This window comes from Nematolebias whitei, chromosome 6 (genome assembly GCF_014905685.2).
Source record: "Nematolebias whitei isolate Nwh7 chromosome 6, NemWhi1, whole genome shotgun sequence".
NCBI classification, from domain to species: Eukaryota; Metazoa; Chordata; class Actinopteri; order Cyprinodontiformes; family Rivulidae; genus Nematolebias; species Nematolebias whitei.
Window position 1 is genome coordinate 45,400,367 of NC_056503.1, and position 13,114 is coordinate 45,413,480.

A 13,114-nucleotide genomic window follows, 5' to 3' on the forward strand; every position below is an offset into this window, starting at 1 on the left:
AGACAAAATTGAATTATTAAAAAAAAATCAAGTAACAAAAGTTATTAGTCCATTTTTTTTAGGCAGATTAAATTGTTTGATAGGATCTGAGGGTTATTTCATTATTTATTTTAAATATTTTGTAGCGGCATGCTGTTCTCACTCCTTTCCATGTGGTGGCGGTAATGCATCCTTAAGCTTTTTGCCAACCGCCAATAAACAAGGAAGAAGAACGTCTCACAATGCGCATGCGCGTCCTGCAGTCTGACAACATCGTACTTTTGGTCACGTATCTGTCGCCTGTCCGGAGCTTTTACCCGTTCGTCTGGAGATGAACAGCGTCGGGGAGGCCTGCACCGACCTGAAGCGGGAGTACGATCAGTGTTTCAACCGCTGGTTCGCGGAGCAGTTCCTGAAGGGGGACCGCGGCGGCGACCCGTGCACGGAGAGCTTCCGGAGTTACCAGCGGTGCGTGCAGAAGGCCATCAAAGACAAGGACATCCCGATCGATGGGGTGGACTTTATGGGCCCCAACAAGGATAAACCTGAGAGCTGATGGAGTCCGGGTGGTCCAGAACAATCCTGAACCGGGTCCAGGATGCCTGTGCAGACAGACTAGTCCGTGAACTGGGTCACGTCACGGTACCTGAGGCCTGAAACTTGTCGAGACAAAGTTCAAATTCCACGAGTCACGTGGGCCTTATCGTCCGCCATGTTGGAAAGTTTACTATAAAAATATTTATATGAATGTCCGCCATGTTGGAAAGTTTGACTAAAATAGTCATATTAATGTCGGCCATGTTGGAAATATTACAATAAAAATATTTTAACGACCGCCATGTTGGAAACGTTTTGACTAAAATATTCACACTAATGTCGGCTGTGTTGGAAAGTTTATGACAAATGATCATATTAATGTAGATGCTGGAGAAAAATGGCCCTGGTATTTACCCAAAAAGAACGACGCTCGACGACAAGATTTTTAACTGGAATTTATCTGAGAGGACAGATTTTCAGGACAGACTACAAATATACAAACTACAGACAAGAATCTGCCCCGAGCTGCGTTCTCCCCTCGCTTTTATACCCTTATCAGTTCAGCGGAGTTCACAGAGCTCAGAAGGTGTCCTGGCCGTCTGTTAACCAAACGTATGGTTCATGGGCAGAGATAAGATGGTGTCTTGGGAGACGCTTATGATTATGTCTTGGGCTTCTTTTTCTTAGCCATGGTAATGGAAACAACTCTGACCAAAAATTATGCGATAGTCAGCCACGTTGGAAATAAATGCCCATGTTAATGTTGGCCATGTTGAAAACAAAATATTCACATCTTAACGTGATTCTTGACCTGCCATTGTGTATCTGTTCTTCTCAAACCCAGCCGGTCGAAGCAGATGGACGCTTGTCCTGAGTCTGCTAAAGGTTTCTTCCTCATGAGGGGGTTTTTTCTTTCCACTGTCGCCTTCATGCTTGCTCAAGATGAGAGTTCTGTGATGGAGTTAAACTCAAAGCAGTCTGCTAAGATAAATAATGTTAAATTATTTTTATATAAGAATGTTTCTGTTCAGTGCCCTGACTTCTGTTGTGACTTGGCACTATATAAATAAACTGAATTGAATGACCGCCATGTTGGAAATTTTACGACTAAAATATTCATGTCGGCCATGTTGGAAACTTTTTGACATATTCATCTTGATGTTGGCAATACGGAAAATTTACAACTAAACGATTCACATTAAAGTCAGCCATGGTGTTAGAAATTTTATGACCAAATTGTTCATATTCATGTCGGCCATGTTGGAAAATTTACAATTAAATAATTCTTAATGTCGGCCATGTTGGAAAATGAATGATAAAAACATTAACGTGTCGGCCATATTGTTTACAACTAAAATATTGATATTGTCGGCCATGTTGTAGTCTTTACAACCAAACAAAAAAAAAGTGACTCGTTTCAGCTGCTGCTTTTCTTTTTGATTTAATTTAATCAGACACTAAATGATCTGATGAGTTAATAAAAGGAATAATTTAGACATCTGAATTTAATTCTTTTTCTGCCCCGCTGAGATTAAACACTTTGATGTGTCCAGATTATTAACTGAACTGTAATAAGTTGTAGCACCACATGTTGGTATTTAATCCCAGTGTGTAAAATGATTTCAGATTAGTAAAGTTTGTCCTTCAGCTGCTGGTAGAACATGTTAAATAGAAAATATCAACCTTTTATCAAAAATGAAGTTTAATGTTCATGACTGTTTTTGTGTGATTCAGTTTTATTTCATCTTTTCCCAAAATCTTTTTTAAACGTTTGAACGTTCACTCGTAAACACCCTGATTCATGCTCAATAATCCAGGTGGAAAAATCCAACACTGTTAATGGACTCCAGAACCATCTGAGCACCATCAAACTGGTTGACCCACTGTGTGAAGGTCTGAGTTTGTTGCGGCTCCTCGGCTGATGAAGTCATTTGGATGAAAGAAGAAACGTTTCAACACAAAGAAACCATCCAGAGGACCTGACTGAACTTTGTTGGATTCACTCGTGAACTTTTATATCAAAACTATTTCAGTTTTCCTTCATCTCTAAATCGTAAAATATGATCATTTAAAGTTTGAACTCTTGTGTTTATTGGACTTGAATGAAATGTAGCTTATAAGCTTGATCAATTGTTTGCTTTATGAATAAATAATTTTAGATGAAGCCAAAATGCAGAACTCGCCAAACTTTTTCATTTGTATATTTTTAGAAACCGTGCAGTTCTTAATGAGGAGCAGCGTTGTGCTCATGGCCTTCAAAGGGTGCGTACGTACAAAAACGTGGCGTACGCACTTTTCCACACCGAACTTGCGATGCATCAAGAACGAAATGAGCGTGGGAATGTTGGCAGGACCACGTCAACGTCTGAACATTCTGAAAACAGCTGCTGAGTCCGGCAGTCGTCATCATGGGACAGAAATCTGCCTCTAAAAACGCTCTACCAGTGGTGTAGTTACACTTTTGCAGTGGGTATACTGTGCTTAGAAACCAAAGTACACCAGTTAGTACAATGTCAATTTATTTTGATTTTTAAGCATATTGAACATTTTCAAATTCCTCTGATGCTTATATTTAAATAAATGAACAACAAACTTTGTACAACCGTTGGATTTGCATTAAAACCATGTTATAGAATTTATAAAACAGTATAAAAGCAAAACATGTTCAAGTATTAATTAGTAAGTACAGAATTATACAATAATCTGCTGGATAAGCGAATGTAATAAGCAAGCGCTGTATATAGATACATTGTTATGGAAGCATTTAACACAGTTTAACGTATCAATGACGTGTGCCTAATGATGTGTCATGTATCATTGGGCACTTTTAAGTGGGCGTACTGAAATTCTTTTCTAGTTTGTATACGTCATATGTCCATGTAGACTACACCACTGCTCTCTACGTATTGCTCCATTTGTTATATCCTCTAATAAGTCTAAAGTAATGTTGTTAAAAGAGTTTTCTGCACCGCTTTGTGCAGCTTTCATCTCCACTCATCTAATTTCATACACGTGGAACTGTTCATCAGTTTTCACATCATGAACAGTTTCCCAGTATCACCTGTTAAGAGTCGCCAACGGACCAGTAACCACAGAAACGTGTGCGCCGTCCATGAAGTTGCGCTCGTTTCATTCTTGATACTTCTGAAGTTTTGCGTGGAGAACAAAAAAAAAAGGGGGGCGTACGCTCCTTTTTTTGTGCGTACGCACCCTGCGTACACGAGGCGCCTGTTGGTGGCGAGCTGGTCGCCCTGCAGGGATCTGGGGCCTCGTGCACAAAGAAGTGGCTCCCTCCTCCACTCGAGGCAGAACCTCACTCAACCCAGAGAAGACTGTCCACCATTTTCTGACCGATCCTCATAACAAATGCCGGGTGTTTTATTTTTAAAGAAAGAACATTTTGTTTGTGAATCTCGTCGTTGGACTCTGGTAGTTAAATGGTAAATGGACTGCACTTATACAGCACCTTTCTATCTTATCAAGACACTCAAAGCGCTTTACAACACAATGTCCTCACTTACCCATCCATACAGCACTCTACTAGATCTATACAAAGACTAATCAGAGCTTTATCACACATTCACCATGGGACACACATCAGAGGCAATGAGGGGTTCAGTGTCTTGCCCAGGGGCACTTCAGCATGTGACTGCCGGTGGAATTGAACCCCCGACTCTTGCATTGGAGGCTGACTGCTCTAACCACTCAGCCACAGCCGCCCCATAGTAATTTTTTATGAGCTGGCAAACCAACAAGCTCAAGAAACGTGCGTATTCAACAACATTTTCTAATAGTTTTTATACGAATGTCTTGAGATTTATCACAAACTGAACACAATAAAAGTTTGAATGTTGACAGATTGACTGATTTCCCAGCAGCAGTCATTTATCTTTCCACAGATCAGATTATTGTTCATAAATCCAGCTGTAAAAAGTTATAATCGTAAATTTCCGTGTTATAAAGTATGATGGCATCAGTTTATTCCAGGTCAGAGATTAACCTTAAATCCATGGAAGAGGAACCACTACTGATCTGCGCTGGAATAAAGCTCTGAAAATTAAAATGTACTCATCTGTAATGACTGGAAGCAGAGGAAGATCTTAAAGCAAACTTTATTATAAAATATAAACTTTATTAGCAAGAGAAGAAGTTTACCAAACTGGGTTTTAGAATAAAGTTTGATTTTGAACATTTATTGAAGAGCAGAGCGTCTGTCGGCTCGTGTGCTGCTGAAGACATTGACGCCTGTTAATGGTAAAGCTTCAGTTCAGTGTTGACGTCAGGAGGAGCCGTCTGGGTCCAGTCTGTCAAACAGGAAGTGTCTGAAAGGGTTCAGCACACGGCGCCGTTCAGTGGGACTTTATTACAAACACGAGCTGAGGAGCAGAGAACATCCATCTGTCCTCCATCACATCCAGCTCTTGTTTACAACAGAGTCAGTCGGATCTGTGAAGTGGTCCGATATCAGCAGAAGCAGATGTTCCTGTTGGAGAGTTCTGTTCCAGAGAAACGTCCTTCTGTCTGGAAGAGTCAGATTCTGAGTTCAACTCAACAAACGAGAAGCTTTAAAGTGCTCCATGAAGCTGAAGGTCCAGTCTGTGCCACTCCATCAGAACCAGAACAAACACCATCCTCTTCATGTACACCTTGCTACCAGGTTGGATCCCCTCACAGCACAACGTTGGAGGCGTTCCTCAGAGGTTCTGGTCCATTTTGACGCGTCAGCGTCACACAGTTCTTGCAGATCCGTGTGAACGTCCAGGATGTGAGCATCTGGTCCCACCACATCCCAAAGGTTCTGACTGGACTGGGATCTGGTGGAGGCATGGGAGTCCAGTGAATCCAGACTCTTCAGACCAGGAAGAGTTCCTCCAGGAGCCTCAGTTTCCTGTTTGGACAGGAAGTGGCACCTGCTGTGATCTGCTGCTGGAGACCGCCTGCTTCACATCTGGACGTGTTTATCGTCGTGGTTCTGAAGACGGTCTCCAACCAGTCTGACATTAACGAGGCCTTTTTTTCCACACAAACGCTGCTCACAGGTGTTTTCTCTCTTTTTGGACCATTTTCTGTAAACCCTGGAGACAATTGTGGGAAAAAAAAATCCCAGCAGATCAGCAGGTGCTAAACTTCTCAGACCAGCAACCATGACATGTCCACTGTTCTTCCTCCTTCTGACGCCTGGTCTGCTCTACGTGCCTAAAGGCCCCGAGGTGCTGCCATGTGGTTGGCTGAGGAGATATCTGTGTAACAGGCGGACCTGATGGAGTGTCCGCTGAGCCACGGTGCGTCTCTACGTCCCATTCCAGATGAAATGAGTCAAAGTTCTCATGAGACTTTTCTTCTTCTGAAGATCTCCAACAGTCTCGATGACGAGAACAGTTCATGAAGACAAACTCCGGCAGGACTCGTCGTTAATCCTCTGAACGGTGCTGAGAAGATTACCGAGGAATACATCTGCGTTCTGCTCCACGAGGAGTTCACACTGAAGACAGTCGAACTGCGGCTGTGGAGGGAGGAGACAAACACAGACGTTCGAGTCATTAAAGAAACGTAAAAACATCACAAACCTTCACGTTTTTATTCTTAGATAAACGCACAAGTAAAAAAAAAAACTGTCAAAATCATTTAAACTCGCCGATAAACATAAAACCATCAAACTGCAGCGACAACGCTGATCACACACACACACACGCACGCACGCACGCACACACACACACACACACACAGAAAACACATCTTCCACTTTTAAGGTGAGGTTGATGCTAAAAACTAAATGTGATAAATCACTAAAATAAGTTGTCACAGTTATAAACCCATGATAAAACTTTTCAGAGTTTTTGTTCCTGAAGTGTAAAAATAATTTTTGATACAAAAATGTGAGTTTTTGCACCAAACAAATTTCACAAACAGCTAAATATTAATTTTTTGCTGTAAATACGGACACCATTTGTGATGTGTCTATAAAAAACACCCAGCTGTTTTTCTTGAATGGACGGTTCCACTTCACTTCAGGCTCAGGTCCTCTACCAGCAGCCTGGGTTCTGAGGGTTCTGGTCTGGATCTTAGCTGCTCCTAGGACTGTTGGATCTGGTGGAGCCGCTCTTCCAGTTTGGGGGTCACAGCACCGAGTGCTCCAATGACCACTAGGTCTACTGAAGCCTGGACTCTCTGTCCCTGACTGGACTGTGCTGGACTGTCCTGTCATCAGGGTGCAAGATCCAGGCAGGCAAAGCATACATACATGAACTGGGTTTGTACATACATGAACTGGGTTTCTTTTTCAGAAACAGATCCTGTCTAACCCTGAATGTTAGGAAACATCTTGTATCTGTGACTTTCCTTCCCTCCATTGATTACGGTCACATTATTTACATGAATGCTCCTACAAGAACCCTGCAGATGTTGGATGCTGTCTATCATGGTGCACTAAGATTCATAACTGGCTGTGATTATCGTACCCACCACCGCACCCAGTATTCACTGGTTAACTGGTCATCATTAACTTCACATAGACTCTCTCACTGGTACATTTTCATCTTTAAATCACTTCTTGGTCTGCTGCCTTCATACATCTCCTCCTAAATGTCACTGCATGAGTGCAGCTATAGCGTGCGCTCTCAGGACATTATTACCTGCAGTGTTCCCTCAGTGAGAAATGAACTTGGCAAAAGGGCCTTCTCCTACTCCGCTCCTGTTTCCTGGAATATCTTACAAAAAGATCTGAAGCTCTTGGTCTTGACTTCCCTACGTGGCTTCAAACATCTTTTAAGTTCATAGAAAAAACAATGCAGACAGGAACATCTGGAATAATGTATTGGAACATCTGTGCCAAGTATGTACTGGAGGTCTCACAGTCGGAGTGAGTGACGCCACCAGTGGAGAATGGAACGGCTGTCGGACTTCCAGGTCCAGACTGACAAACAGGTGATGGTTAACCAAGCGGACATTGTGGTGGTCAACAAGTTATAGACAAAGGCTGTGGTGATAGATGTAGTGATCTCAAGCCCAGGACATCCTTGTAAAAGAGATTAATAATCTCAGTGGACTGTAACATCAGGAAGAAGGAGCAGCTGGAGAAATACCAAGGGCTGAAAGAGGAAATACAGAAGTTGTGGAGAGTCAAGGCGTCAGTAATCCCAGTGGTGATTGGAGCACTCGGTGCTGTGACCACAAACTGGAAGAGTGTCTCCAACAGATCCCAGGAACAACCTCAGAGATCTCTGTCCAGAAGAGCGCAGTCCTAGTGTCAAGGGGATTTAGGTAAAGGTTATGGATGATTATCAGTAACTGGTAAATTAATGTGAGTTAGAGAGTTGTTTTGTCTGCCCAGAGAGGAGCCTGCGCACCTGATAACTCCAAAGCGTTCTCCGAGTCTGTAAACTGGCAGGCTGAGGTCATCAGTATCTGTCTGATTGGCATTATAAAAATCACTTCTGTATACAGTCCATGGCAAACCTTGCGACCGGAGCTTCAGTGTCACACAGGGTTGTATTCGGGCATAAAAATTCCAGCCCAGCCCGAACACGTATCATTTTTACCGAGCCCGAAACGAAATCGACGGATTAACTGTAATGACAGGCCCGAACCCGAAACAAAAACTTGACTTTTTTTTAATTAAGCTTTTACTGCTTTTGTAAGCAAACATGATAGTTTTAAAAACATATTTCAAAGAAAGGAAGATATCAGATTTATTGTTTCACCAAATGGATATTAACATAGAAATAGCCTAAAAAAATCAACTCTAAAGATAGGATATTATCAGGGCCGGCCCAAGCCTCCATGGGGCGGGAAAAAAACCCTTACATGATTCAACCTGTGTTATCACTGTTTACACAATAAAATTATTGTGTAATTAATTTTTTATAAACTAACAAAACTACATTTCATACAATAATTACATTGTAATTACACAGTAATTGCACAATATAATGCAATATGTAGTCATTACTGAGTAGTTACACAGAAAATTTACGTTTTTGTATATGGAATTACAATTACACAGTGAATTTACCGTAATCATACAATAAAATTTATAATAAATATATAATTATAACAATAGTTTTATGGTACTTATATATAAGTGAGTATTTATACATTGATTACTGCAGAGGAAACAAGAGGAAAGTTCATCCTCTGCTTCAGGGTCAGTGTTTGTGTCTCCCGCTGTGAGTCTGTGTTTTACAAGCGTTATAAAATACATTTTATTTAATTACTTTGTTTGTTAGAGCAGCAGCTGTTCAGCAGCTTTTTGAGGAATTTATCCTTCTTCAGCTATTATCAGACCATAGCAGCTGTGTTAACTTCATCGCACAAAGTGTGGAAATGTCTTTACAGACCACCAAAACCAGAATCATCTGACAGATGTTTCTATGTGTTCAAGAGAAAACATCTGTCAACACAACAAGGACAACAATTTCATCTTCCAACATACCAATCAGAACGAGGTGATCATCAAAACAACAACTAACAGAAAAAATTATGACATTTTGATCTCTGAACTGTAGAACAAGAATAAAGAGAACTAAGATGGATGGGTGAGCACTCCTAATACTTTAAACTGATTTAATCTCAGACAACATCTGTCAGGGGACAAAAACCTCTATTGGACATATTGTAGTCACGACAGTTCTTCAGCGTGAAATAAAACCCAACAGGATATGAAGATAAATCTGTCTCAAAAGTAGTCGCACAAGCGTTCAACAAGATTTGTATGTGCACAATAATAAAACCCAGCTTTTCACCAGCCTTGAACGCAGCATTAACTTTTTGCATCTGGAGCTGCAAGAAAGTCTCAAAAGTAATAATAATAATAATAGTAAGTAATAATAATAGGCAGCTGCTCTGTGCGCTCGTGTTGGCAGGCTCGTCCACAGCAGGTGTTCTGTGCACATCTTTGTATGTGCAGAATATTCCTACTTGTGCACATTTGAAAAACGGTTTATGCATTTGTGAATCTTGTGCGTCTTATTTGTCTGTTCGTCATCAAGGTGCGCCGCAGCATGACAGCACTGATGAGCGCTCCGCTTCGACTCGCACTTTTATTTGTTCATTGTTCATTGCATCAACAGCATCTTCACAGACGCATGGCTCAACACAGGAGAGCCACCTCCTCTGGACAAGATTCAGCTGTTCACCTCCACCTCACAGATAAGGGACACTCTTTTGAGGACCAAAATGTGCACATTTTGGACCGAGAACACAGATGGTTTGAGAGGGGGGTGAAGGAAGCAATTTATGTAAAAAGAGAAAAGCCATCTCTTAACAGAGGAGGAGGCCTCAGATTTCCACTTTCAAAAACATATAATGCAACTTTAAAACAGATTCCCAGCCGGTTTTCACACTTGATGGGAACAGAGGGGCCTCATCTGTGAATTAGAGGAACAAAGACCTACTGTTAAGGTGTTTAGGTGTGAACTGCCAATCTACATATGTGTGTGTGTCATCTCACTCAGCCTTATAACCTGAAGCCCTCACTCACTGCTCTTTGAATTGAGAAAGCTCCTCGGATGAGGAGCGAAACGTCTTCTGTTACAAATACAGTCCAGTTGTTTTTGTATTGAATGTTTTTTGAATTCATCATGTCCTGGATGACTGAGAATCTTCACCAGCATTTTGTTCATTGTTGTTTCTGTTTTGACTCACTGCAGCTGGACTGCACTTTCACGCTACGAGTATGACAATGCACTTTTGGACTTGCGATCGTCAGTGAGTGGGGACTTTGGGTCAACTTTTGACTCTGCAGTGGACATTTTCCCTTGGGTAGCGAGTCGGTGTTTTGTGCAGGACCCACCAGAGATGCAGCAAATCCCCTCTCCCCACGGTCCTGCTTTTGGGCGTTCAGTCTCTGAGCAGTGTTTCCCCTAGATCAGTTCCCTTGGTGGGGCACTCATCATATTTAATTTTTGTCAACAGGTGGGGGTGGGAGGAGGACGGGACACTAGCTTAGCGGTACATTGCAGCCAGTTTTTATTGACCGGAGTTGGGGGGATTGCGCAGTGGAGTGGTACGTCAGTAGCATTTTTGCTAGCATGTTTGTATTGCGCCATGCGCTACATCAATACCAACAGTTGTTGACTGTGTGTGTGTGTGGGGGGGGAGTTTGGTAGGTGGTGGTGGGGGGTGGTTGGTAGGCAGGGCGCTCGATTGTGTTGTTGAGGGGGCAGGGTACCCTGCTTGTATAATGGTAGGGGAAACTGTTGTGTTCACTATATCACCACTAGGGGCATGAATAAGATATGTGTCCAGATATGTTTACAGAGAAGAGAATAAAAGAAGAGTAGAAATTAGCATCGTGGCTGGTGTACTTTTACTTCAGTTACGTTAAGAAGTGAGTTTATTATTCTACTGCTACCTAAAAATATAACAGAAACACTGTCTGAGGAAGAGACTGGATGACCAGCGCACAATGATTTATTGCGAACAGAACATAAGGAGCTGTTGTGTCTTTGCCTTTGCGTAAGCATTGCGGACAACTTCTCTGTCTACTGGCTCGACAGGACTGAGTCATATTTGTGACACCTAATATGTTTGTTGCTGCTGCACAATGTGGCTGTATCATGTGTGTCGCTGCCTTGCCTTCCTGGGTCAGTTCATCTCGATGTTGCTTACTGCCTGTGCAGTGGCCTGTCGCAAAACCTGTGTGGTGTATGTTGTGTGCAACATGCATCATGTGCATTTCAGCAGTGTTACTGCCTGTGAGGTACCTGTTTGCACTGATTCATCCTACTTGCACCGTTCTATTCTACCATGTTGTTTACTATATTTCTTTTGGACCTTGTGGATGTTGTATTTCCTTTTCACTTTTTGGTGCTTTATTTTGTACTTTTGTTGCATGCTTTATTTCTTTTTCTTTTTCTTTTGGCGAGTCGAGACGGTTCTTCTCGTCTCGAGCATTTCATGGCATTGCTGACCTTGTGTTGACCTGCATATGATAAATAAACGGTAAACTATTTACACATACAAGTCTTGCTATTCGCTTGTGTTAACTTGTATGTACTCTGATGTGGAGCAACATGTGTTCATGGTTTTAGAGAGAAACCTCACAGGGTTTGGACACAAACTGAGGTCCAGAGCTGAGCCCAGGATCAGGTTCAGTTGGCGCTCACTTTAACGGGAAGAAAAGTCCTGTTGGATGATGAGTCATCTTTGTTTTTATTCAGGCGAGCCAGACTCAGACCCATTCTTTCTCTCTCAAGCAGAACTCTGGGACAATACTAACCTCATAGATCCAGAATGAAAAAGGTCTCTCCCCTGAGTGTAATGTGTAGAGTCATCAGCTTCCCATTACAACGCTATAAAATCATTGGAAAATACAGTTTCAATGAAATAATCTCTAGAGCTTCTCATTTTGAACTGATTCTAATGAACATGACATGCGTTTGTTGCCATGGTCTGTCCACCATCAGACCCATTTTATCAGGTCAAATAATTTGTTCCCTCCATTCCAGTATTTCACTTTTGACCCAGTATGATGGTGTGTTTGTATTTTATGCAATAAAAGGTTGAAGTTTTGTGTCCTAAAACATGTTTTTTTCTGTTTGTGTTGCTGTGTTTCCTGCTCACCTTTTTAAACGTCAACAGCTTTCTGACATTCAGATTTCGTCTGGGAATGTCCAGTTCCCTAAAGAGGATTTTCAATTCTTCATCAAAGCATTTAATAGCAAAGCTTGGACATTTCTGCTGGGGGGACAAAGAGACATGTGAGGACACAGACAGGACCACAACCCTGACAAACACCACAGAAATAAAGCAAAAAAACATCACGTGACCGTCAGAGTGTGCGTGTGGATAGGTGAGTTGATGGATGGACGAACAACATGATGGATCAGTGGTCAGCATTGTTGCCTCATAGCAAGAAGGTCCTGGGTTTACGCCCCAGTTTGGACCTGAGGTCTTTCTGGGTGGAGTTTACATATTCTCCTCATGTTTGCGAGTACAGTACAGGGTACAGTACTCCAGTTTCCTCCCACAGTCCAAAAACTAATTAGGCTGTTAGGCTGCCTTCAGTCCCAGGCAGACCTTAAAAAAATTAATCTGTGATCTCAGTGAGATTTGCCTGGTTAGAGAAGCTTACTTATAAATAAAAACAGTTAAATAGACAGTTGGATGGATAAATCGATGGCTGGATGGATGGTGACAGTAAAATGGATGGAGGGATGGATGATGGTTGGATGTTTTGATATAAAGAAGATGTATGTTTGAACTGTGAAACCAAATAACTTTTTGTATATGATGGTGTGTTTGATGTCAGTCAGTAGTTTCTGATGGTGCATTTGATGTCAGTCAAAAATCTGTGGTGGTGCGTTTGATGTCAGTCAGTAGCTTCTTGTGATGCGTTTGGTGTCAGTGAGTAATTTTTGATGGTGTGTTTGATGTCACTAGTTTCTGATGGTGCGTTTGGTGTCAGTCAAAAGTCTGTGGTGGTACATTTGATGTCAGTCAATAGTTTCTGATAGTGCATTTGATGTCAGTCAAAAGTCTGTGGTGGTGCATTTGGTGTCAGTGAGTAATTTTTGATGGTGTGTTTGATGTCAGTAGTTTCTGATGGTGCATTTTATGTCAGTCAATAGTTTCTGATGGTGCGTTTTATGTCAGTCAA

General features: G+C 41.9%; 2 protein-coding genes across 2 annotated transcripts in view; one reads left to right on the forward strand and one right to left on the reverse strand.

The window, feature by feature from the left end:
- Positions 1-231: 231 nt before the first annotated feature.
- triap1 (TP53 regulated inhibitor of apoptosis 1) lies at positions 232-826 on the forward strand. The gene has a single exon (XM_037678340.1). The coding sequence runs from the start codon at positions 311-313 to the stop codon at positions 533-535; it is 225 nt and encodes a 74-aa protein (XP_037534268.1). The 5' UTR covers positions 232-310; the 3' UTR covers positions 536-826.
- A 4,358-nt stretch (positions 827-5,184) lies between these two features.
- The window catches only part of LOC119410982, a 38,865-nt gene continuing 30,935 nt past the window's right edge, over positions 5,185-13,114 (reverse strand). Inside the window, exons 9-11 of the mRNA XM_037677901.1 lie at positions 12,040-12,195; positions 5,911-6,019; positions 5,185-5,330 (exon numbers count right to left, since the gene is read on the reverse strand). Of these exons, the coding sequence (XP_037533829.1) occupies positions 5,185-5,330; positions 5,911-6,019; positions 12,040-12,195 (411 nt within the window). The remainder of the gene's footprint in view (positions 5,331-5,910; positions 6,020-12,039; positions 12,196-13,114) is intronic.

Excerpts from the sequence above, each read along its gene's own strand:
- triap1 (XM_037678340.1), top strand. The coding sequence starts at position 311 with ATGAACAGCGTCGGGGAGGCCTGCACCGACCTGAAGCGGGAGTACGAT.